This window comes from Dermacentor albipictus, chromosome 6, assembly GCF_038994185.2.
Source record: "Dermacentor albipictus isolate Rhodes 1998 colony chromosome 6, USDA_Dalb.pri_finalv2, whole genome shotgun sequence".
Lineage (NCBI taxonomy): Eukaryota > Metazoa > Arthropoda > Arachnida > Ixodida > Ixodidae > Dermacentor > Dermacentor albipictus.
This window is the reverse complement of record NC_091826.1, coordinates 64,728,689-64,754,816: the sequence shown is the minus strand read 5'-3', so window position 1 is coordinate 64,754,816 and position 26,128 is coordinate 64,728,689. Positions and strand designations below refer to the sequence as shown.

The 26,128-nt window shown below is 50.0% G+C and overlaps 1 protein-coding gene across 3 annotated transcripts in view; it reads left to right on the top strand.

The window, feature by feature from the left end:
- The first annotated feature begins 4,209 nt into the window (after positions 1-4,209).
- Positions 4,210-26,128, top strand: part of LOC135912332 (uncharacterized) — a 96,338-nt gene continuing 74,419 nt past the window's right edge. For all 3 annotated transcript variants that reach the window (XM_065444740.2, XM_070540680.1, XM_065444745.2), the window contains exon 1: positions 4,210-4,833. In XM_065444740.2, the coding sequence (XP_065300812.2) occupies positions 4,640-4,833 (194 nt within the window). In that variant the 5' untranslated portion in view covers positions 4,210-4,639. The remainder of the gene's footprint in view (positions 4,834-26,128) is intronic.

The window sequence follows — 26,128 nt, the reverse complement described above, 5'->3', positions numbered from 1 at the left end:
TTCTTTTCGGCATTGTTTAATTGCAGTCCGTCGCGGCAGCTTCACGTGCATGCTCGCGCGAGCAAATGCCGCTGGCACGCTGCGAACCATAGACGGAAACGCGCGCAGTAATAAATTTTGGTAACCGGATTTCGTGCGTAGCTTCCACAGCGTTGCACCTGAGGTATGAAATGGAGTATAGGCTTGCCTAGTGACATTCGACGTACGGTTGTAGTTATCATATTTACCACACGGCGGTGCTAAAACTGCCTAATATCTTTATGTCAACACTAGCATGGAGCGCGCATACCGATTCTTGATCGAGCCACAATCGCAAAATCGTCGAACCATATTCTGAATATTGCACATATAATCCCCCTGACCATCTCCATCTGGATGCGTATGATAAGCAACTTCCATGACTGTACCTCGCAGCACTGCATGTGCGCGCTTTAAAACGCGGCACTTATGTTCGCGATCGTGTATCAACGCTCAGAAAGCCACGCGATGTCAAGCAGCGGCAAGGTGCTTGACATCGCGGAATTGTACCCGTGTTTACAATCTAATGAGAAGTTAGTGCTTCGGCATTCTTCCAGCAGCAAGTTCCCAGTGACACTTTAGCGCATTTTTTCTCCCGTCATTGGAACGTGCAGCTACATGAAAAAAAAAAGCATACGTAACAGCTAAGATTTCCAACGCGCGAGAAGGTGCACACATCGCTCTCGCTTTTGGCACACTCAACATCGTCGTTGCCGCCGTTGCCGCCATCGTTTTCCGTATCGGCTGTAGGTTCGAACATGTACGGCGAAAATACAAGCTGTCCGAGACAGGGAGAACGTTCCATAATGCTTACAACTCAGCTATGACGCCAGAACAGAACTGCGTGCTACGCTCTGAAACGGCGGCGCCTACCGGCGACTGCCGCCATTGACGTCACAGCGGCTCCGACCAATCACGGGCAACAGCGGCGTTCGCGCGATACCCTGAGGCGCTGGTGCGCGTTTTCATGAAAAAACAGCCGCTTGCGCTTGTTTCCGGCCTTTTTAAACGAGATATTCGTGTTCAGGGGACTCAAAACTGTAGAATGCCGCAGAGAACTCATTTTTTTTCGATAACTGTTTCAGCTTCCCTTTAAGGACACGGGACCAGTGCAGCAGTCGGTTTGATCAATCAATCAATCAATCAATCAATCAATCAATCAATCAATCAATCAATCAATCAATCAATCAATCAATCAATCAATCAATCAATCAATCAATCAATCAATCAATCAATCAATCAATCAATCAATCAATCAATCAATCAATCAATCAATCAATCAATCAATCAACGCAGTCGTGTCCTTGTTAGGCACTTAGACTTCTGTTTGGCAGAAGTCTGTCAAGGCGATCGATTAATCGACTCTGCCCTGTTCAACTTAACGTACGTGAGGCCACTGTTGACCAGTGTCATATATATCGATGAGTCAATGAAACAACATATCTATCCTAAGTAACGTTGGCATGAAACTTGATGACTTAGATTGCAATAGATTCAGACGCGGAAAAGACTCGCTGGTTAGGAAGATGTCTTGTTGTGTGCCAACCTTGTGTGCCACCTGAATCGTATGTGGCTGAAATTAGGCACTACACTGCAAGGAAAAAGTTGAACCGAGAAAGCGCAACAAGGTTAACTGAACAAACCATTAAACACAAGCAAACTGTGCACGCAAATAAACACGAACTAACGCTGACACTTGACGCGGTACTGACGCGTTTCCTTAGCCCCAGTATTTTGAGCACACATTTTGAGCACCACTACCAAGCCGTCGTATAACGAACATTCAGGATTAACCCAGTGCTAAACACCGGGGCCGCACCTTTCAGCTTCGCTGGTTTGACATTTGTACGGTGTGCTTGGGCGGTGATTTTTTTCTTGTTTGTAGAAAATAATACAGAAAGTAGTGTTGGCTCTAGCTGTCGGAAGTTGGCGTCGAGCTTTGTTTTGGCCGCGTCCTACTCTGATGTTATTTTTTAACGTACTAACGGGGAGAGACTGCACGATGTTGAGCACCTCTTCCCCGACTTAATTAGCTTTCTGCGAGTGTCCACGCTAATGTCGGACGTGACGAGGAAGTTTTGAAGCCGTTCCACCCGTTTTGCCTATTTGTGATCGATGTTCGTGACGTCGGTTGCTCGGGGCTCGAAACTAGGGATTGGCGGTTTTATTGCGCCATGTTGTGCTGGCCTGCCTGTTGAAATTTCCTGCTGGCATTGTCATCCATGATGTCGATATATCTTTGTCAATTTTCCTGTTGCTTTAATTTAGCACTTCTGACACCAATGTAAGGGCGACATGATGCTTGATGACTTAGAAGCGGGTGCGGCTTGCTCGTTAGGAATTTTAGAGCTTCGGTTGCCATCCTAAGATGTGTCTGACTATACTTGGATATTACATCCAGTTCTTTTTTTCTACTTTTTGTGCACGTACACAGGCCATTGATATGCGAGATGTGGACGAGTCCGAGGATGTATTGGCCCAAAGCCGACCAGCGTCCGGCTACGCCCCAATCGAGAAGGATGGCCGGCTGGTGATGCCGCCGTCCTTGGAGCTCCCGTCACCGGCGGTAAGCCACGAAAAGATTGCTGTATAGTTCGATAATAAATTTGTGTCACGATAGAGATGGTATATAGTTGTATACTGTATATTTAGCAGCGCTGCCATTTCACGCCGACAAAGACTGGCTGTAACGTGACCACAAATAAAACGGCCCATGAAATGCTTTTTCGTTGATATCCTGGCGTCCGCAACACCGGCTCAGCTCGGGACACTACATCCAAGTAAAAGTAGGTTGACTGCACGACTTGCCCACAACGCATGGGACTACAAATAGTCAACGCTTGGCCAAAAAGGGAAGCTGAAACATTAAGCGGACGTTTTCGACAAGGTGGCTTGGCTACCGTCAAGGAGGCCCTCGCCTGACCTCTGAGCAGATCTAGAAGTAGACCCTGGGCCCTTCCGGTTGTGGGTGCATACTGCATGGTCATTGCGTGCTATCCTCGGTCACTATCGTCAACTGGGTAGCCGTACTCTCCCTCGCCGACTCCGGGCACTGAAGTGAAAAGTACGGGTCGCGACAGCAAACCAGGATAGAGAATCCGGAGAAAGGCTCATTCATAGTCACCCGGTAACCTCTCAGCGCGACGACGATTTAAAGGAAGCTTGCCGGAAGTATTAGCTGCACGCAGTGGGAGAGCCATCTTCCCTTCTTAGAAGGCGCACTATAGGGTGGTTAGTGAACGGCTAATAACGAGCCCTTGCCTTCGCGGCACCGCACAGGGTTGTAGAGACGGAGCGCATAGGGACGAGCGTGTGTGTTCGTGGAACGATTGGCCGATGGTGCAACCACTTGAGGACTCATTTGATGAAGCATGGCAGTGGCACGATTTCAACCCGCGCCTCCTGAGGTCCCTTTGGTTTTCGTTCCTGAACTGGCATGTGCATGCGCAGGTCTCTTACGATGGCCAGGACCCGACGCTGTCGCCGTAGCCCAAGCGGAAATCGCGCGGACAGAGTACGGTCACGTTCGGCGATGCGCAGTCGTACCGCCTCAGGTCGGCCGAGCTGTCGACGAGCGAGATTCTGGGCCAGGGATCGCACCAGCTGCGCATCTTGGCCTGCGCCCAGCTGTCGCTCGGGGCGCTCGCCTTCCACTACCAGTCGATGCGTCTGCTGGCGCCCCTCGACGCGGTGGACCACTGGTGCAGGCAGCCGCCCGAGTTCGCCAACCTGAGCGCGCAGGCGTGGAAGAACGCCTCCGTTCCCGTGGGTCCCGATGGCCGCTACAGCACATGCACCGTCTACAGGTTTCCCTACTCGCACGGCACGGGTGCGTAGTATACACACAGGCGTGTTCAGAGTTGACGAGTTTGCTTACAGTTCGTTATCGCAAAGTGATTGACAGTTTACGTTCCAGGAGTTTCGCAAGCTCTGTCTGTCTTTTTTTAGTACTGCATTGAGAGCATTCGGTGACAGTTCAGGAATGCAGTGATCAGGGATCCCTCAAACGAAACGTGTGTACTACATGCGCCAGCGATCTATATAAATTTCAGTTGCTCGCGCTGCTTACCTATGGCTTATGTGGTGCGCCATTCCGACGTTGGGCGGGTGGGGAGGCGAGGTTGATCAGATAAAATCCCGCATCACAATCGCAGTCGTTAGATAGCTTTCGTTTAGAGGACGCAAGCGGTTTGCGTACGCAAGAACCAGGGGCGACGGTTCTGCGCATGCGCAGACGCCGACGTAGTGTCTGCTCATTCGGAGTACCGTCGGCCCTAGTCCTTGTGTACACAAGCCGCTTGCGTCCCCTAAACTAAAGCTCTCTATTGCTTCGCCCGTGGGCCGATACTGCGATATACCTTCACGCAAGTTCGCTCTCTCTCTGGACGACGTAGCAGCAGCAGCCACATCGGGCTCCGCATCCTTCTCGGTGTTGTGGCCCGGGGTCGTCGCCGGGCCTCGGGGCGAGCTCCCGTGCAGCGACTGGGACTACGACCTGCCTCCGGACGTGCTCACGGCCCTGAACGAGTGGGACCTGGTGTGCTCCAACGCGTGGCTGGTGCTCGCGGCGCGCCTCTACACCTACCTCGGGGGCGTCGTCTGCGCGCCCTTCCTCGGCAAGATGGCGGACAGAACGGGTCGCAGGCCGGTCCTGCTCGCGTGCGCCGTGCTCGCGGTGGCCGCCGCGGCGTTGACCGTGCACGCGCACTCGTTCCTGCAGGTCGTCCTGCTGCGCATGGTGGTGGCGGGCTCGCTGAACGGCTTCTCGGTCGTTTCCATCGTTCTTCTGTTCGAGGTCACCTACGAAGCCAGCAGGTCGGTGATTGTGCATTTCTTTTTTTCACGACGAACAGGCGCGATGTTCCAAACGTGGCGGCCATGCCATCAGCGGTCCCTTCTGTGACTGCCGGCTGTACAGCGAAAGCACGATGGCCTCCCAGTGGGTTGCGATGTTAACACCACTTATCTATAGGCCTTCTTCTTTAATGGGCGCTGTAGCGCCGTCTAATTGCGTAAAGCTCCCTTTATTAATAGGCGTCTGCCTGTTTTAACCGCGATGGCAGAGTGCTTTATGTTGCATCCCATGTTGTACCCTCGGTGGCACTCGACGCGGTGGCTGTTTTCGGACTCACCTGGTTTGCTTGATACAACGTGGCGTCTTCTACGTTAGAAACGGCTACGTGAGACGCATTCAAGTAATCTCACTCAGTTTGGCCGGAGTTTCCGCTGCCGGTAAGGCAGACGGAGCAGATCAGCGTGGTGTGGTCGATAGGGTGTCGCACCTCTAACCAGGATGTACAAACGGTGAAACATTCATTGGACAAAGAAGGAATCCTTAGTAGTGCGCATATCGTAAAAAGAACAGAACTGTCGCCTTCTTCGTTTCTTTGTACGATTTGCCCACTAGAAAAGATTTCGCCTTGCCTGAAGAATGTTTCATCAACCTCCCCAGTAGCCACCCTTCTGCTTCTGGGTATTACCCGGTCCGTTTAGGCTCGTCTCCGAAGCGACGGTTTCAACCTTTTCAAACCAGTTCATGAGGGTTCATACCGGTTTCGAATAAATATAATTGAACAAAAGGTAGCTCATTTTCTCCTACATGACGCATACTGATGAACTCCGGTGTATTTAATATTACGCACCAAAGCAAATACACTGTGACTGCAGACGCGCAAGCGTGCTGTGTTATCTTTCTTTTTTTTCGAAGGCCACAGTGCCCAATGTGTTCAAAGCACTATTAATCCTATTGTTGTGCCTGGGAGCTGCCCTATTCCGTTGTGCATATCGCCCGTTGAGGTTCTGAGGAGTCATGGAAGGAATATTATAGTAAGATTAACGATAACGTAGAAACGGTACAATAGCAATCAATACCGCTCGTGCGACGGCAGAAGCGCAATCAGCAAGCACTTGCCTTCATCGATCGAGAACTGTTGGAGCATAAAAAAAGGATGCGTTTTGGATTTCGTGTCTACTATACGAACGGCGATATCATCTCAGGCACCGAGTCATGCTGAGACGATATCATTCACAACGCAGATGTTTGTTCCGTCTCATGCAAACTTCTACCGCGAAGTGGCGGCGGCGGAGGCGTTTCTATTCTGGTTGACAATAGATTAAAAAGCGTGTCGATATCGTGGACAATTCCTTGAGTGCAAAAGTGTGTGGCGTAAAATTGAACTGTCTGGTGCACACCACGTTGCTTTGGGTGGTTTTTTTATCGTTCTCCGAATAGTGACAATGCGCTCCCGCTTTAAGCTTTGTCTGAAGCATTGGCTATACTTCAGGTGCTGAGCACGTTCTGTTGAGAGGTGACTTGAACCTATCGGATATTGACTATAGAAAACTTACGCCACCGTCTTACGTTAGCTGTCTGACCCATGTATACTTGACAGTTGAGGAACTTATTAACGAGCTTGCGTTGCATCAGTTTGTCAATTGTCAACTCCCCCACTAGGCACAGTGGGGTATGTGCTAACCTAATAGACTTTTTCTTTTGTAACCACCGCATTTTATGAAGTCAGTTACAACAGTAATGGTGATTAGTGACGATGAGATAATTGTCGGTAGTATCCTTTGCGAGACTATGATCTTCACAAGAATGCAGCCGTGAAGGATGTGTCCTTATCTTGCACATCCTGTACACTGACAGGATAATATCCTGTACAGTGACAGGATATTTCCAACTACCCATTCTTTTTTTTTCTTAATATGAATGTCCTAGGCATCTGAACCATATAAATATACTGGGAAATCCCATATAGCGCCCTGAATAATGTGATATAATACATTTTCTACAGCAATTCTCGGTTTTATTTTCCAGGAGGTTTCCGCGTTGTGACGTCAGGAGGGAGGACGTGGTCACGTGAGAGCTGGACATTGCGATTCTTCGACACTCGCCCAGGCTCACTTGGTGGCCTCCCATGCTGCTGCTTGTTATGAGGCCGATGCAGGAGCATATCAGGTCCCCGAGCGAGCTGGAGCTAGTGTCAGAATCTCGCAATGTCTCGCTTGAGCATTCTCCGCGTCGTGACGTCACCACACGACAGAGGTGATACCGAAACTGGTGAAGAATAGAGAGCAGATGGGTATAACTGATATTTCAGTTGACATTAAAAGAATAAGAAAATGGAGGTGGGTAGGTCACTTAATAGGTAGGACGGTCTGCCGCTTGTCTATTAGAGTTATAGAAGGGGGTGCTAAGGGAAGGTAAGCGCAGTCGAGGACACCCAAGAATTAGTTGGTGTGATGAAAAGAGGAAATCTGCAGGCATAACTTGGAATTAGATAGCGCAAGATAGGGGTAATTGGAGATTGCTGGGAGTGTCCCTCATACCGCGGTGGACATAGACAGCCTGCTGATGTTGATGATGATTATGTGAAAGCGCAGTCTTCAAGCCACTGTCCACTAAGAGTCCCAGACCGACCCAATTGGAGAGGCATGGCCTTGGCCTCCCTCCCCGCCTTCTTAGATTAGCACTTCACCTCTCCATGACCCTCCTCCCTGACCTGTACAAATAGCTCTTCTGGAACGATGTGGTGTGCCCTTGAACAGTTGGGTGTTCAAAAGAGAGCTCCCCTTCAAGCTACGCTTGATTCGCTCCTTCCAGAAGTCGCATTGCCGTTTCGAAACTAAATTGCTCGAGCATGTCGCGACAAGCTGCAAGAACGCCTAACGATGGGGCCTCACGGGTACAGTGGAACGAGTGAAGAAACCGATAAAGCTGCCGCGGTGTAACGCAGTACTGACTACCTCTGCGGGGCTATGGCGGCGAGCATTATCTGTGGCTGGGCTCCTTGCCTTCTCAACGCCGGCAAGCATGTGTTCGACCGACGAACGCTGGCGTTCGCCTTCCTCGTGCCGGTCTCCCTGCTAATGACCAGCTTCCAGGCCGTCCGGGAGTCCTCGCGGTGGCTGCTCGTCACCGGCGGCCTCGCCGACTTCATCGACCGGCACTACGCCACGTCCCCTCATGGAGGAGGGCTTCGCTCCGACGTTGAACTGGACCGTGCCGCTGTACGGCAGCTGCGTGATGCCAGGGCTTCAGCGATAGCCGAAGAACGTCGCACTACGGAGGCGTCTCCGCAACCTGGCAGCGCTGCCAGCACGATCGTTCTGCCCGGATTTGTGGCGAGGACCGCGTCGCTGTCGGTGCTCTTCTTAAGCCAGATCGTCATCATGAACGAGACGTCGGAATGCGGCGAACCGGAACGGGATCTGTCCCCGCCGGCTCCGTCCTCCTGTTGGGCTGCTGTCCTGGTGATCCCGCGGGCCGTCAGCGTCCTGCTGGCGGCTCGATTTCTGCAATGCTGCGAGCGCAAGAGGGCGCTGATGCTGGGTCTCCCGCTGAGCTGCGCCGCCATCGCGCTACTAGCCCTCGTCGAGCTGGCCCTCCCGAGAGGCGACTCGTACGTCTACGTCGTCGTCGGCGAGCTGGTGTTGGCCTCCGCGTTCGTCAACCTCGCCTTCGCCTGCGTCTACTGCCTCGAACTGTACGCGACGGCCGATCGCGCCGCGGGCTTCGCCACCGTCTGCTCGTCGGGCGTTCTGGGCGGCGTCGCGCTGATGAGCCTCATCGAGGGCCAGGACCCGGCGGTGCGCAAGATGCTCGGCCTGTCGCTGGCCATCGTGGCCTTGCTGCTGGTCGAGCAGCTGCCCGAGACCAAAGACGCCCGAGTGCCCGACGCGTTGTTCGACGCCATCTCGCAGCTCAAGCGCTACAGCATGTCGAGCTCGTCGAAGAGCTTCGCGGAGCCGCGTCCATCGACGGACTCTGGCTACTTGCCCGAGAGGAAATTATTCGCGGCTTGCTACTGAAATCCCCGGAGTGTAAAATGTCTCACACCGTCGTTTCAATTTCACGTTCTGATTGTTGAAAGTTTAAGCATACGTAAGGAATTCCCGTCCCTTGTACGTGTCACCGCGGTATTCAGTATATGTCTTTTTTTCCTTTTACGTATTGTTTACCTGAGCTTTGTATCTCTGTCGAGCATTTAAGCACGAGTTGGAGGCAGACTTCATCCATATTGACACGTAATAGCGCTAAAGCAAAGGCTGCTCTCTCTGACTTCTCTGTGCGCCGAAGACCGTGCGAACTAAAACATTTTTGTTGTGGAGTTCTCGACGCTTGCCTAGAACCGTAGAGGCAGTTATGCAGGGCTCCACGAACTTCTAAAGCGCAGCGCTGGTTTATGACGTTTTTAGCATTAGTTGTATCCTCTCCGGTTTGGTACCTTGGTCAAGAACCCCCTTCATGATGAACACAATCGGTTTCGCTGCATGCATCAAGCCTTGCGCAAACGGTTGGTTTGCAGGCAGGTTCCGTGTTACGCGCGCTTCTTATTGTCGGAGTTAGTATTTCTAAATATATGTGTGCGCCTATTATGCCAGCGTCAGATGCATATTAAACCCTTTGTGTTGAAGCTTAGGTGAGGGCGTACAAGCGCGCGTTTTTCGCGTTGTCCACAAGGTCACTCACTGATTATCTTAAACGCAATGAATAATAAACTTGAATTCCCGTATTCCATAAGAAGAAGGAAGATAATAATATGTTATCTAGAATTTCCGTTAATCATACACTGCTATTGCAGACCTACTTGTGCTATCCTTCTGGCAGGAGTAAGGAAAGAACGCATACCCTTGAGCCTACGAAAGTAACGTCAATATAATAGCCACAGTTGAGAGTTTAATCCTTTCCCCTATAGTCTAGTGCGTGCTTTGTCTCATCTTAATCAAAAATAAGATATTATATAAACAAGACATGCGCACGCACATGCACGCACACACAGAATTTGTGTGTGTGTGTGTGCATGCGAGATTGCTTTTTTCGGAATACGGATTTCTTTTTGTGTTTAACGTTATTCGGGTCACTGCTTTACTGTTGTTTGGTCCGGCGGACTTTTATCCGGCGGAAATTTATGCATTTCAATTGGTGCAGCTTTGCGAACAAGGTCAATAGTAGCTTAACCATAACATGCGCTGTGGCAATTCTTGGGGCAAAGGAATGTCAACAGTGAAAGAACGAAGGGAATGCGCAGTGTATGCCCACACAGTGCAGCGTATGGGGTGCCGAGTCCGAGCCAAGTAGGCCTCGTCTTAAAGTAGGCCTCGTCTTAAAGTAGGCCTCGTCTTAAAGTAGGCCTCGTCTTAAAGTAGGCCTCGTCTTAAAGTAGGCCTCGTCTTAAAGTAGGCCTCGTCTTAGAGTCGGCCTCGTCTTAGAGTCAGCCTAACCACAAGGGGAACCGTGTGATGCCCAAGTCCTCCTATTTGAACGTTGCCTACAGCCTGAGCCTCCTCTGCAGCTCTGGCGACTGTGCGGTCACTTCAAGTGCTGATTTTTCCTACGAACTTGTTGCCTTCTATTTGGGTCCAGCTCCAATTTTGGCACTAATAACCCATTTCCCGCACAAGAACTGATGTTCGCTGTGATTGGCTTCCCTGGGCTCTCTTAATTTCTGAGTGTGTGCGAGTTATTTCTCGATAAGAAAAGTCGAGAGAAGTTGATTAGACCTCGTTGAAACATCGCGTAATCCATGAAGTAAAGGAAAAAAAAGGCTGTGCCATCATATTAACCACGTTACTCCCGACATCTGTTGACACCTCAGCAGCGTTGCGTTGAATTTGGTTTCCCTGTCCACAAGAAGTTGTTGAACGAGTGGGTAAGACAATGTGTGGGAAGAATAACATCAGTAATTTATAGCTTTCTTATTCTGTATTGTACTGAAACTACTCTTCTATAGTGTCCGTTTCAACAGGAATAATTCACATCCGTGGATTCTCCATGGGGCGTTGCAAGGTTATCTGATCGAGGTGCAGCAGCGCCTAGGAAGTATTCACATTTCTCTCAACAGCTACCAGGAGTGCCATTATGTATCTTGCGCTACAGAGTCCTCTATATATACTGCTCTCGAATTCATCCTACAAATTGAAGCCTAATAATATCTTCGGCAGCCGGTTCTAGACCGCTCTCGCGAGCAGCGTTGTATTTGGCCGGCGGAAAAGGCGGATGCTTTTTTTTATGCGAAGCATATTAACGTAAGTTTCGGGCCTTCGCGCGACGCCCGGCGGTGGCCACCATTGACCATGAAGTGGGTTCACGTGAGATGACGTCACGTGATGACGTCACACAGGCTGCAGATGGGGCGTCATATCACGCCGTCGGTCGCCTCCCGGCGGTGGCCACCATTGACCTTCAAGTGACCTTCAAGTAGGTCACGTGACATGACGTCACGTGATGACGTCACACCGGCTGCAGATGGGGCCTCATATCGCGCCGTCGGTCGCCTCCCGGCGGTGGTCACCACGCTTCGGTTCGCGCCGTCGCGCGCGACGCGGCGGCGGCGCCACCATCACTGCATCACGTAATATGTGACGTCACGCCAGGGATGAAGCGGCGCGCGCCCGCCATCGCGTCAGTCTCTGTGCCCGCAACCGCGCCAGCGCCTTTGCGCCGGGCGTGTATGCGGTCAAGATGCCTCCAAACACTAGGAATACGCTAAGGTTAAGCCCAGTGGATGCGAAGCATCCACTGGGCTTAACCTTGATACGCCTCCAATTTTTTATATCGCTCTGTACTCCCGCATCAAGCTCTCTCGTGCCCTCCGAGCCGTGTCGTCGCAAACAGCCGTCGAGTGTGAGAGCGTTTTCTTTCACCACGTCATCACAACACAGCGTCGCTGCTGTTGGCGACAGTATAAACTGTCATCTGGGTCTCAAGTCACGCTGACGTCTCAAGAACGCTCGTCCCACCCCAGTTTTAGCGCGTCCCACCGCAGTTTTAGTAAGTAGCGCGTGTCGCCGAAAATCCGGCGTCCCGCGTCGGTGTCCAGCGTCGGTATCCGTTGTAGGAGTTCGTTTTGGCCAAAACTGCGGAGCTCCATTTCCAGCCGTGGTGCCCAGCACCTCCCAACAATATGTTACGGGTATGTTGCGAGTATAGAAAGACCGTATTCACAATATATACACACGCAGAGTCAGTGCAGTTAAATATCGCTGAGCAGCAACAACACGCACCAGCCAGCGACTCGCGATCTTCTTCTTTTTTACTCTTCTTTTATCCTTCCGTAACAATAATTTTCGATCCACCCGCACCCAGGCCTACGATGTGAGGCAAGAAACGACTGAACTAATCGAATTTCTCAAGCTAACATACGTGGAAAAATCTTAAACTACATGACTTACAAACCTACACTCGTGATAGCACTCGGAGTGTAATTTGAGTATACGAGAAAACGTAATTCTGTTAGGCGAAAACTAGAACAAACTCTTGTTTCAGCGTTTCTACCATTCACAGGCCAGCCGCGGCGTCCGCCGTTTGCGCGAGTGTCTTGAGGGCCACGGGGCGGCGCGCTCGGTTCCGTGCATTAACTCCAGCTGTCGCTCGCCTCCATCACATCGCGGCCCACGCAAGACGCGACGTTGGTACCACAAAGCCCGCGTTCGTGCATAGCGTTCGCGGCTAGCGTTTCCCGGTAAACATTACGGCTACATACGCTCTAGTTGCCGGGAGGCGTGAGAAGCAGTCGGGGACCTTGCAATGCTATCGCGTTCCACTCTTAAAAGCGAAGCTTAAGCGTTCTCAAATTTTATGCGAAGCATATTACTAGAGGGCAACCCAGCTCCTCAGGCGCGGCGGTGCCGCCTTCAATACCACGTGACACCGTGACGTCACGACAGAGGAGAAACGGGGCTACAACTCGCGCCGTCGCTCGCGGCGTCGCCTTCAAGGCTGACCACGTGACACCGTGACGTCACGACAGCGGAGAAACGGGGCTCCAACTCGCGCCGTCGCTCGCAGCGTCGCGGCGGTATATAAGCAGCTGCGCTTGCCTCTGCTAGACACTCACGAGGTGAGATGCCTCCTGGAGACAGAGCTGCTCGTTGGAATGAGCAGCGAAGGTTGCGGCGTGCTACAGAGACTGATTTTCTAGGTGGCCTTGTTACGGCGCAGCGAATACGCGCCCCGCATCGGACGCGGTGAGCGTCGAGCAACGCAGCGTTCGGCGCGACAACGAAATGTGCGCCTGAGCAAGCGCCGCACGCCTGAGCCGACGCCGACGACACCGGCTTCTCTGCGACACGAGCTCCTTAACGCTGTAGCGTTAAAATAAAGGCTAGTATGCTTTGCATCCTGGGCTTAACCTTAGCTAAGCCACAGCCATTTTTTTTCTAGCAACGCCGGACGAATGCGTCGGAGATGCCGGGTTCGGAATCGTGTCGCATGTTCGAATCCTAGGCGAAGACGTTTTTTTTATTTTTTTTACTTTTATGTTTTTCTTTTTGTACTAACAAATTTACATAACCTTACGGACGTCTCTGTCATTTTTTAATTAAATATTTATCAAGAACTACAGAACTTTCTACTACAGGACGTCACACTACAGACAACAGAACTACAGAAACAACGTCCCAAAATACGACAGATTGTTAAAATTTCCTGTTGTGTTTTTCAACTGGGAAGTAAGGAGGGGGGGGAGATCTAAGCAAAAAACCTATTTGTTAGTGAGTGTGAGCGTGAGCGTCAGTCGTTCTAATCAACGGGTAAGCTTCGGTGAAACCTTTATAGCCACCACGGACCGAAAAGAAAGAATTCCTTCAAATTTCCGCAAATACGTGTGCATATATCCCCAATTCTACGCAACATGCACCCCACGTACCACAAGGAAAGAAGACAAGCGCGAGTGGATGCTCTACGGCGAAGACACAGGCAAGATCGGGACGCGAGATACACCGGCGCAGCCAAATACCCGCAAAGAAACGGTTACGCCCTGAGCGTCGTAGACTCTCAGGGCAAAGAGCTAGCGTCTGCCACAGTCCGTGCACAAAACCCCGAGACTGCAGAAGGGACGGCGATCACCCTAGCAACTACCACGTGCATGGACGCAGCTGTCATCTTCTCCGATTCTCAAGCAGCCGTCAGGAACTACCTGAGGGCTACCTTGTCAAATCAAGCTCGGTGCCTTCTTTCTGTTGCCCGGAATACGTTCGGGAGGTGGTGCGATTCCTCAACAGGAGTTGCGACGTACCCCTGCCACGACTTCTACGCGCGGGTCTGCACCAACGGTCTGAGGTTCAGGCTCTGGAAGCAACTGGCCCGCGAGTCCGAGCTCGAGCAAATGGTCATCACGGGCCGAGTGCCGTTGCGCCTGCGGGAAGCCAAGGGTACGACGTTCCTCACCGCCTACTACAAGACTTGCAGCGAGGCCATGCGTCACAAGGAAGGCTTCGTCTCGAACCTAGCCCAAGTCCTGGCGAGGAAAACGCACCGGTTCCTCGCCAAGCCGGACTCCTGGAACGCCCTCGCCTACGCCGCCACGGTGTCCCTCAAGTACAAACTTCCGACCGCCGTCGAGGTCAACTACGAGCCGAGGGTTCCGCTCGGGGAGCTGACCGTCGCCACGCTCTGTTCGCTCGAACTTTTGCATCCGGCGATCCTGACCTCTTCCGTCGAAGCTGTAGCGGAGCTAGGCGTAGCTTCGGTCACGCCGGACGGAGTGAAGGCGCTGATCGGCAGCGTATGCGGTCGCTTCATTTCGGAGAACAATAATTCGAAGTGGCGCGCCACCGGCGACGCCTTGAAACGGACGCGTTGGCACGTGGATGGCTTGCGATTCGCCCTGGCTTCCGTGGGCTACACCATGGACGTCAACACACGTATCAGCGTGAAGGGCGTCGCAGGAGTGTTGGCGGTCCACGACGCTTACGCGGACGGCGACCATCGCGAAGCCGACGGTGATAAAGCGGCCTGCTTGCTTTTGCACAGCGTCGCGAGCGGGACGTACGAGTTCTACAAGTCGTACGCCGGCCAGCCGGACCGCGTGCGGGAAATCTGCAAGGCCGGCGTACAGGACATCGGGGAAGTGTGGGACATGTTCGCGGCGGAATACTTGAGGACTCCCGAGAAGGAAGACCGGCTTCGTGACATATTCGCAGCCGTCAGAGACACCGTGTACAGCGAGTGCCGCGGGAGCCGTATCTTCGACGCCGAAGACGATGACAGTCTCGGAGACTTCTTCGGCAAGCTGTCCCTCAGCGCCACCGCGGAAGCGAGCCCAACCACCGACTTGGCGCTGAAGCCCGCACCCATCTTTGCCGAAAACCTGTTGAACGGTCGCGCCTATGACTTCCACGCCCGAAGAGACAGCCAGCAGGGCACTAAATTCCTAGTTTCCGAAAGCACGCTACATTTGGATTCCTGCCGTTATGCTTGACATGATTCGCACCGGCCCGGCGACGGGCTCGGAGATACCTAATATGGCGCCACTCGGGTGGTTGGTAGCACAGGCTGTTTGGGAAGTGGTTCTCAGTGGTAATTTGTGGTTGCCGAAGACCGAGGCCAAGATCAAATGCCTGTGGTCTTGCCTCAACCCCGAGGAGAACGGAATTAACGAGAGCGTATCGGTGCCCCTCGTTCTGGGCTTGTCGTCTGCGCTTAAGTCCTTCAGTCGTCCCGACTGGGACCTGGCGCGGCCGGCTGTGGGTCGGCTGAAAATGTCACATGGAGAGATTTTCTACATTTTGGTCTTCTTGTCCAGATGCCGGTTGGATACGACTCCACAAACTGTGCGCGAGCTCAACGAGGCACTGATGTATGCGGGAGACTTTGCGTCGGTGCTCAGCTGCGCGGCCGATTCACCGATGGCAGAGAAGTCTCGGTGCTCCTTTTAGACCACGCCGGCACCCCATAGACAGTAATGCCCCACTGGAACCTGTCGCTTAAGCGCACAGATAATTGACACCGCTTTCCTTTTTTTCTGGCTGAGTAAAACGCTCTAACGATCGGTATGCTTCTGTAAATCTCTTCCGCAAGATTCCCGTATTCTTAGATTAGGCCTCAATTATACATAGGCCCGATACCCATCAAATGGCGCGTATGTTACGTCGATTCATTGAACTGCTCAAGGAGCACGGACAGTCAAAGGACAAACGGACAGACATATATACTGCAAACCAGTGAAGTTTCGAAAAATTCTAATTACAATTGAAAGGTGATTCCTGAAGGTTTTCATTTAGCTACTTGTATAGTGCGATCTTTATAAATGTAATTGTCCGCCCGCCCACCCGCTTACTTGCACGAGTCAATGTTACTTATTAACCTGATCGGTGACCAAAGTTTTTCTGCAGCCTAGCCTTGCTCTTGCTGATGACCGATGTGACTTTCGTGGGACTGCAACGGGTAGCCGTAATCATATACATTAAAGAAATAACGTGACTTGAAAGGTAATCGGTTACTTTTTTTTCTGTAACGTGTAGAAGTCTGTACCTGGGTCTATCGTTGAGACATCGGCCCCGTTGGACCGACCTACATGCCCGCGCACGTTAGCGGGATTTGGTACGCAACTCTGTTTCCACGGACAACAGACTACTTCACGTGCCTTTCTCCGCGTACGATCTTTTCCCTTTTCGTTTTGTCGCTGACGAGGGCCCACGATTTGGAGAACTTGCAAGGCGCCGTGAACATTAGGTCACCTCCATGTTTCTGCCGTAACCCTTTTTTAAGTTGTATGACATGTGGCATGAACATACAGCATCACTACGTTGTTCCTTGGTTGCTTTTTTTTTGCATGCTTGACCCGTTGAGACCGTGTTATAGCTCTTGAAGCAAGGAACAGCTCACAGCTACGAGAACATTGGAGGGGAAATCCGAGCTGGTCAGGTGCATAAGATGATGTTCGAAGCTATGGCCAGCCTTCTGCATACAGGACATTGGCAATGGGGAGTTTTGGCATGACTAGTCGGTTCCTCGTGTCACCAGTTTTGTATGGGAAAAGTCGTGTGGTCAGCTGCTTTGCTTTACTGCACCATATATATATAATATTGCCAGCTAATGCGATCGTCCTGATAAAAACGAACAAACAAAATCGAAGCTAGGTTCAAGAATCGATGACAGGCGTTTTTTATATTGTAAGTTCAGTGGTAGTAGCAGACAGCGAGTGGGAACATCTGTCAAGACATTCTGAAATCCTATTTGTTACAATTAGTGTGTTGTCAAGAAGTCTGCCTAAAATTACGAGAAAGTCGGCCACGTATCTCAGCGTCTTCAAAAATGCATTGCCTCAATTTCGGGCGCAAGATGGCGGTCAAAAGCAGCTGAAAAGTTTTGGAGCAGCTTGTGGGATGCCGCCTGGCCTCTCTTTTCGCAACAACTTTTTTTTTTCCGCTGAACGCAGTGATGAACATGTGACACCAACTACTCCCAAAGTCTACAGCTTTGTACTGCAGTAATTTTGATAATCAAATCTCATGCTGACGTACCAGACACACTGACAACTACTACAAGCCGAGTAATATTAACTGGACAGATTGTCTTGACGAAAGCTTATTAGGTTGCAAAGTATTCAACTCTACCGCTATCACCAATTCGTTGTCGCGGTCGATTGCGCAAGACCCTTTTTTAGTGCCACTTGAGCTTCACTTTTATCCTTGATTCCTTTACGGAACCATAGCGCTGCAAGAACGATCGTTCCTACTGTCGCAAGAAGAGCCAGAACGAGTGGCTTTGAAGGTTTGGAAGATGAGCTGCCATCGCTCTCCTTGCATTCGGTGGTGTTTCGGCCTGTGAATTTTGTTCTACTTTTCGAAGGAGCCTGGTCTGTTGTGGAGACCCCTCTTCGGGTCTTTGACGTGTATTTTTATCATCGTGCGAGTCTCCTGTAGTACCCTGGTGCAGTACTTGGCCACAACCTCCTATATGAACACAACAATCAAACCCCGGCCCTCAGTCCCCAGCAGCTGCGAAGCAACTGACCACGGCGGCGGTCAGACCTGTGGCGCAGCAGAGGGTGCAAAGAATCACTGGCTCCGGACAGGCCGCCATTGGAATATGAACCTGGCAACGTTTAACGCTAGAACGTTATCTAGTGAGGCGAGTCTAGCAGTGCTATTGGAGGAATTAGAGGGCAGTAAATGGGATATAATAGGGCTCAGTGAAGTTAGGAGGCCAAAAGAAGCATATACAGTGCTAAAAAGCGGGCACGTCCTGTGCTACCGTGGCTTAGCGGAGAGAACTAGGAGTCGGATTCCTCATTAATAAGAATATAGCTGGTAACATACAGGAATTCTATAGCATTAACGAGAGGGTGGCAGGTCTTGCTGTGAAACTTATTAAGAGGTACAAAATGAAGATTGTACAGGTCTACGCCCCTACATCCAATCATGATGACCAGGAAGTCGAAAGCTTCTATGAAGACGTGGAATCGGCGATGGGCAGAGTGAAAACTAAATACACCATACTAATGGGCGACTTTAATGCCAAGGTAGGCAAGAAGCAGGCTGGAGACAAGGCAGTGGGGGAATATGGCATAGGCACTAGGAATAGCAGGCGAGAGTTATTAGTGAGTTTGCGGAACAGAATAATATGAGGATAATGAATACCTTCTTCCGCAAGCGGGATAGCCGAAAGTGGACGTGGAGGAGCCCGAACGGCGAGTCTAGAAATGAAATAGACTTCATACTCTGCGCTATAACCCTGGCATCATACAAGATGTGGACGTGCTCGGCAAGGTGCGCTGCAGTGACCACAGGATGGTAAGAACAACGTTACTAGACTAGCTTCAGTTGTAAAACTCCCCGCCCGCGCGCTTACAGCCGCTGTCGCCACTTATGTGACAGCCGCCAGAGGGCAACGCTGTTCCATCGGGCTCCACTGCAGACGCCTCGTCGCAGCCTTGAGCTCGTGCGGACGGGTAGTTTGCGCGTGTTTCACGCTCGCTGGCGTTCGCCCTTGTCCGAATTAGTGATACCACGAGAAAGCGGTATCCACCTACAGCAATAAGATTTATCGCGCCAGTTCGTTAATACTGAAAGGAGGGTAAACTGCACGAAAGGAAGAAACGCATACAGCCAAGCGCAGAAGCTGCGTTTCTAAATGTTGTTTCTTCCTGTCGTCTTAACGTTTCGCGCAGTTTAGGCTCACGAGCCTGAATATCTGGCCAAAGTGCGTGATTGTAGGATGATCTTCATCCCCACCGAAGCTTCTCACCACGTCAAAGAAGCACTACAAAAAGAAAGATGAGGTTGGTCTTTGTACACACAAGCCACACACACACACAAAAGAAGTCGGATTTTTTATTCCGTGAAGATGCTTAATCAGCGAAGGTGAAACATGCGGCCCCTGTGTTTATCACTGGGTTAATCCTGAGGGTTCATTAAAGTATTTCTCAGTTATCAGGTTACACAATCGGCTGCGAGAGAGAACGACGTCACTGATGGTATGTCCGCAGTTGTCGCTTGCGTTCGATGTCTCGAGTTTGCTCGGCGGCGTGGTTAGCAGCCTTCGCCTGCGATTTGCTGCTTGTGATTCCTCAAAATTAAATCTTTCCGTTAGGTATGACCACGAGTGGCTCATACTCCCTTAAGCAATGGCTCATACCCCAGTAAACGCGGCCTCCCCATTACGACGACAGAAGTGAAGTGAAATTATACGCTGGAAAGATGGACGGCCACACAGCCAACTGTGGAAGACGCCGACGAACGCGGGAGCAGTGGCACGAGCGCGTGCCGTTGATTTCGCAGCGAGTTCCCGGTCGGCACGAGGAATCGCTCTGTTTCACGCCGAGCGAAGTGTCGCATTGCTGGGAGCACAGAAAAAGTGGTGCGCCGAACTGTCGACATCGTCTGCTGATATTCTTAAGAAACTCGGCGAAGGCTACAGTTTCACGGATGACATGCTTGCTGAAATTCGCGCCAACAACGAACCACAGAATACACCAACGCTGCACCGCGTGCTTAGTTTGGCCCGCCCGCGTAGCCGGCTAGTGAGGAAGTGAAGCCGGGCGCGACTGCAGCGCCAAGAACGCGCGGGCGGGTGGCGGTTCCGCGCAAAGGCGCCGAGTTTTATAACTGAAGCTAGTCTAGTAACGTTGGGTAAGAACTCGAATTAGTCTAGACTTGAGGAGGGAACGGAAGAAACTGGTACATAAGAAGCCGATTATTGAGTTAGCGGTAATAGGGAAAATAGAAGAATTCCAGATCAAGCTACAGAACAGGTATTCGGCTTTAACTCAGGAAGAGGACCTTAGTGTTGAAACAATGAACGACAATGTTGTGGGCATCATTAAGGAGTGTGCAATGGAAGTCGGTGGTAACTCCGTTAGGCAGGATACCAGCAAACTATCGCAGGAGACGAAAGATCTGATCAAGAAACGCCAATGTATGAAAGCATCTAACCCTACAGCTAGAATAGAACTGGCAGAACTTTCGAAGTTAATCAACAAGCGTAAGACAACTGACATAAGGAAGTATAATATGGATAGAATTGAACATGCTCTCAGGAACGGAGGAAGCCTAAAAACAGTGAAGAAGAAACTACGAATTGGCAAGAATCAGATGTATGCGTTAAGAGACAAAGCCGGCAATATCATTACTAATATGGATGAGATAGTTCAAGTGGCTGAGGAGTTCTATAGAGATTTATACAGTACCAGTGGCACCCACGACGATAATGGAAGAGAAAATAGTCTAGACGATTTCGATATCCCAAAGGTAACCCCGGAAGAAGTAAAGAAAGCCTTGGGAGATATGCAAAGGGGGAAGGCAGCTGGGGAGGATCAGGTAACAGCAGATTAGTTGAAGGATGGGGGACAGATTGTTCTAGAGAAACTGGCCACCCTGTATACGCAATGCCTCATGTCCTCGAGCGTACCGGAATCTTGGAAGAACGCTAACATAATCCTAATCCATAAGAAAGGGGACGCCAAAGACTTGAAAAATTATAGACCGATCAGCTTACTGTCCGTTGCCTACAAACTATTTACTAAGGTAATCGCAAATAGAATCAGGAGCACCTTAGACCTCTGTCAAGCAAAGGACCAGGCAGGATTCCGTAAAGGCTACTCAACAATAGATCATATTCACACTATCAATCAGGTGATAGAGAAATGTGCCGAATATAACCGACCCTATATATAGCTTTCATTGATTACGAGAAAGCGTTCGATTCTGTCGAAACCTCAGCAGTTATGGAGGCATTACGGAATCAGGGTGTAGACGAGCCGTATGTAAAAATACTGAAAGATATCTATAGCGGCTCCACAGCCACCGTAGTCCTCCATAAAGCAAGCAACAAAATCCCAATAAAGAAAGGCGTCAGGCAGGGAGATACGATATCTCCAATGCTATTCACAGCGTGCTTACAGGAGGGATTCAGAGACCTGGATTGGGAAGAATTGGGGATAAAAGTTAATGGAGAATACCTTAGAAACTTGCGATTCGATGATGATATTGCCTTGCTTAGTAACTGAGGGGACCAATTTCAATGCATGCTCACTGACCTGGAGAGGCAAAGCAGAAGAGTGGGTCTAAAAATTAATATGCAGAAAATAAAGTAATGCTTAACAGTCTCAGTAGAGAACAGCAATTTACAATAGGCAGCGAGGCACTGGAAGTCGTAAGGGAATACATCTACATAAGGCAGGTAGTGACGGCGGATCCGGATCATGAGAAGGAAATAATCAGAAGAATAAGAATGGGCTGGGGAGCCTTTGGCAGGCATTCTCAGATCATGAACAGCAGGTTGCCATTATCACTCAAGAGAAAAGTATATAATAGCTGTGTCTTATCAGCACTCACCTATGGGGCAGAAACCTGGAGGCTTACGAAAAGGTTTCTACTCAAATTTAGGACGACCCAACGAGCTATGGAAAGAAGAATGATAGGTGTAACGTTAAGGGATATGAAAAGAGCAGATTGGGTGAGGGAACAAACGCGAGTTAATGACATCTTAGTTGAAATCAAGAAAAAGAAATGGGCATGGGCAGGACATGTAATGAGGAGGGAATATAACCGATGGTCATTAAGGGTTACGGACTGGATCCCAAGGGAAGGGAAGCGTAGCAGGGGGCGGCAGAAAGTTAGGTGGGCGTATGAGATTAAGAAGTTTGCAGGCACGGCATGGCCACAATTAGTACATGACCGGGGTTGTTGGAGAAGTATGGGAGAGGCCTTTGCCCTGCAGTGGGCGTAACCAGGCTGATGATGATGATGATGATGATGATGATGAGTCTGCTGTAGTGGACTTGTGCAGCTCATCCTCGTATGCGACTGTGTTTCCAACTGTGTCGACGTTGTGCTTTTTTCTCAGCGGCTGCGCGTGTTGTGAGTCGCCTCTTACTAATCCTTATTGCGGACATGGTAAAAACAAACAAGCAAAAATAAAGTTAGGCTCAAAAATCAATGACAGCCTTTTTTTTTTGGAAGTGGCAATAGAAAACAGTGAGTGGGAACATCTTTTAAGACAATCTGAAATCCTATTAGCTACAATTAGTGTGTAGTCAAGATGTCTGCCTCTTTTCAACTGCTCTCGCCGTACCCAAGGGTTTCAAGGAGGCCAGTGGTGCCTAAATCGACCGCTGGGCAGACGTCTTCACATTCTAATAAAACATGCTTAATCGTTTCCCTGGCTTTCCAACTTCGCCGTCTCTCGGAGTGAAGCGAAAGTCGCAGTCTTTTTCACATGGTTCGATTGGGGCTAAAGCAAACCTTTTGCCGCGCACGTCGCAGAACGATTTTCGCTTGCAGCTTGCACATATGCGTTTGCGGCAGTGGCGTAGCCAGAAATTTCGTTCGTGGGGGGCTCACTTTGCAGCTCGGCCTCCTCCTGATAGAATTAGTGGAGGGAACAATAATATATATATATATATATATATATATATCTCGGTCATTCAACAACCATGTTTACATTTTCGTACATATGAACGACCAGAGGAAAATCTAAATGACGCTTTCCTTTGTTGGAATGCATTGCGCAGGAGCAGCTGTCACCGGTTGTGTATTGCGAGTAATTGCTCCGACATTATATATAACACATATAAAAAGCAGGAGTTCTGCAAAATATACGAGGGGGAGTCAAATGAAAGTGAGCCAATGCGAATATATGACAAACGGGGTACTTTATTTAAAAGTAGTCACCATGAGTATTTAGACACTTGTCCTACTAACGAGTCGCGTAATTCCCGTCTCATAAGACTTCTTGGGTTGCTGCCTCAAAAATCTGTAACTAATTACACTTCATCTTCCGACATGAATCTGGTTCCCTTAAGCAGTTTTTTTTTTCAAATTTTACCAAATGTGGAAGACGCAAGGCAACAGGTCTGGGCTGCATGAGGGATGTTGAAGCATTTCCCACTTTAACTTTGCCAGTTTTGTATTAACCGCATCAGCGACGTGGGAACGGGCAACGTCGTGAAGGAAGATGTTCCCAATGCTCAATTTTCCACGTCGTTTGTTCTTGATTGCGACACGCAGCCGATCCGACCTTTCACAATATCTGAAATTATTTAGAGTTTCTCCAGGTTTAGAAAATTTGATCAATAATGGCCCTTAACGATCTAAAAAGAAGTCAACACTTTTCCGGCAGAAATGACGGCCACTGTTTTCCTTGGGAGTGGTGAATTTAAATGTTTCCACTGTAAGCTTTGCCGTAGTGTTTCAGGCTAGTAGTAGCGGCACCATGAGTCATTCCCGGTCACAATTGCAGACAAAGAGTCGTCGAGCTCATCTGGGGTTCTTTGACGTGCACTTAAATCTAAGTACACGGGTGTTTTCGCCTCCCTCAAAATGCAGCCGCTGTGAGCGGGATTCGATCCCGCGACCCCGTGCTCAGCAGCCCAACACCATAGCCACTGAGCGACCACGGCCTTTTCAATTGTGTTGAGGGTGATTGCACGGTGGCTTTGGCCCGGGCATGGATCGTCTTTGTGACTTTCATGTCCTTCTTTGAACAGTTTGCTACAACGCTTCAAAGTGGCCAATGAAACGCAATCTTCCACGCATACGGCAGCAATACGGCGAATAATTTCTTTTTGGGAAACATCTTCATTTGTCAAAAACCTCACGACACAGAGCTGTTCAACTTTTGGAGGGTCCATTATGTCACGCAATCATGTTCAACCCAGTGTATGAGAGCTATAAAGAACATTTAACCTCACCTCTGCATGTCACTTGTAAATGAGATGCGTATGTCCTATGCGCATGCCTCAAAAATAATGAACCGAACCATCATTGCGCGGCACGGGTTGTCTCACTTTCATTTGACTCGCCTTCGTACATTAGAAATGCGAAGATACAATGGAATATACAAATGTGAAGATACAGCTTGCAGATACAGATACATATATGCGAAGTGAACAAAGTTCACTCCGCATATACACAAAACCTCGCAACAAGATGTTTAAATATACGTATAAGTTTCCAATAAATCTACGTACCTAAGAAAAAGCCACTATATATAATGCATCAAACAAGGCAAATAAACAGGTTGCGCAACCACAGGTACACAGATCACAGCACCCCCCCCCCCCCTCCCTCCACTCCCAAAATGTATCGCGTGCGACGGAAGGCGGCGCGCTTCCTCCCCGCTTTTCTCCCTTGCGCACACAAGACTGAGCCACCATCGTCTGCTCAACCCCTCCCCTTTCCCCCCACGCTTTCACTCGCACATAGAGCATGCGGTCACGATGTTATCGCCCTTGGCCTTTATTTATACGGAACATGAGGGCAACGGCAGGAATGCGCCTGGAGTCTTTGGCGTCAAATGTTTACAACAGCATTAAACCCACAAAGTTCCGGAATTGAAAATCTAAAGCACGACTTTGGAAATGTCAATGCACCTTTCGCATCAAAATGTTATGAGAACTTTATACCCGCAAAGTTTCAGAATTGAAATCCAAGCGCTCCGTAGATACTGCGGCCTCCGCGAGATGCCGAGACGAGCCCGCTCGCCATCATAACGCCCTTGAAATTTTGTGCTCGGTGGGGCTCCTTGCGTTACGATATGCGAGTCCCGATGCATGGGCGTTTCCGCGAAATCTAGCCCGATTTCTCAATGTTTGCGCTAAAATGTTTTTTCGAGCGTGAATTAAGGACATTCTAGACAAAATCGAGCATGATTTCCGGCGCCGGGAGGTGTTTTCGTCGGCGGCGCATGAGAGCACGAAAAAATTTCGGGGGGGGGGGGGCTGAAGCCCCCCCCCCCTTGGCTACGCCCCTGGTTTGCGGCAGCGTGATTTCTGTCGCAGCGATGCGCAAGGTTGCCTCCTGCTCGCGAAGTATTCATGCCTACGTGGATACTTCGTATCCATACAGTATCCAAGTTCGTATCCATGCGTATCCAAGTATCCATGCGTGATTATTGAACCTGGCAACATTTGAGTGCGCGAACCCTGTCAAGTGATGAATTACCAGGCATTGCCTGGGATATTATTGGTGTTAGTGAGGTTAGAACAACCGATGACTCTTATACAGTGGTGACTAACGGCCACGTCCTCTGCTACAAACGTCTTCCTGATAGGATTTCTGACCCACAAGGACATAGCGAGCGACATTGAATTCTACAGCGTTAATGTCAGGGTAGCAGTCGTATAGTAATATAATAAATGTGAATATGGGAGGTATAGAATAAAGGTAGTAGAAGGCTACGCTCCAATCTCCGCTCACGATGATGTAGGAATAGAACAGTTTTATGAAGATGCTAAATTAGTCGGGAGAAAGGTGCAAACGCAGCATACTGAGCAATCATGGGCGACTTCACTGCAAAAGTGGACAAAAAGCAGGCTGGGGAACAAGCAATTGGCAACTACGGCATCGATTCTAGGAACACTAGAGCAGAGATGTTGGTAGAATTCGCGTAAAGGAATAGGCCCCGAATAATGAATACTTTCTTCAGGAAGCGAAGTAACAGGCAGTGGACTTGGAAAAGCCTCAAAGGAGGCACAAGAAACGAAATATATTTCCTACTTCCTGCAGATCCGAGCATAGTGCAGGATGCAGAAGGGTTAGGTAGGGTAAAGTGTCGTGACCATAGGTTATATGGTGCAGTGCGAAGCAGAACAGAGGGACACAGAAAGTATATTCTCGAGTATTCTGAGACAATATTATTGCATATAAGGAAAACAAAAGCTGGTGCCGCAGCAAGGGGCTTCGTACTAAAAATGTCATGCATTTTTGGAACTCCATGTGGGCCAAAGCTTCCGCGTGCCTTAGCAGAGGGCACACGTGCCTAAAAGGTTACGAAGAAGAAGTTGAATCGAACGCCGTATCACGTTTCATGGCCAATCCCCCGTAGTGGGTTGTGCTACATCTACGGGCTCCAAACCAAACCAAACCAAACGTTTCGCCG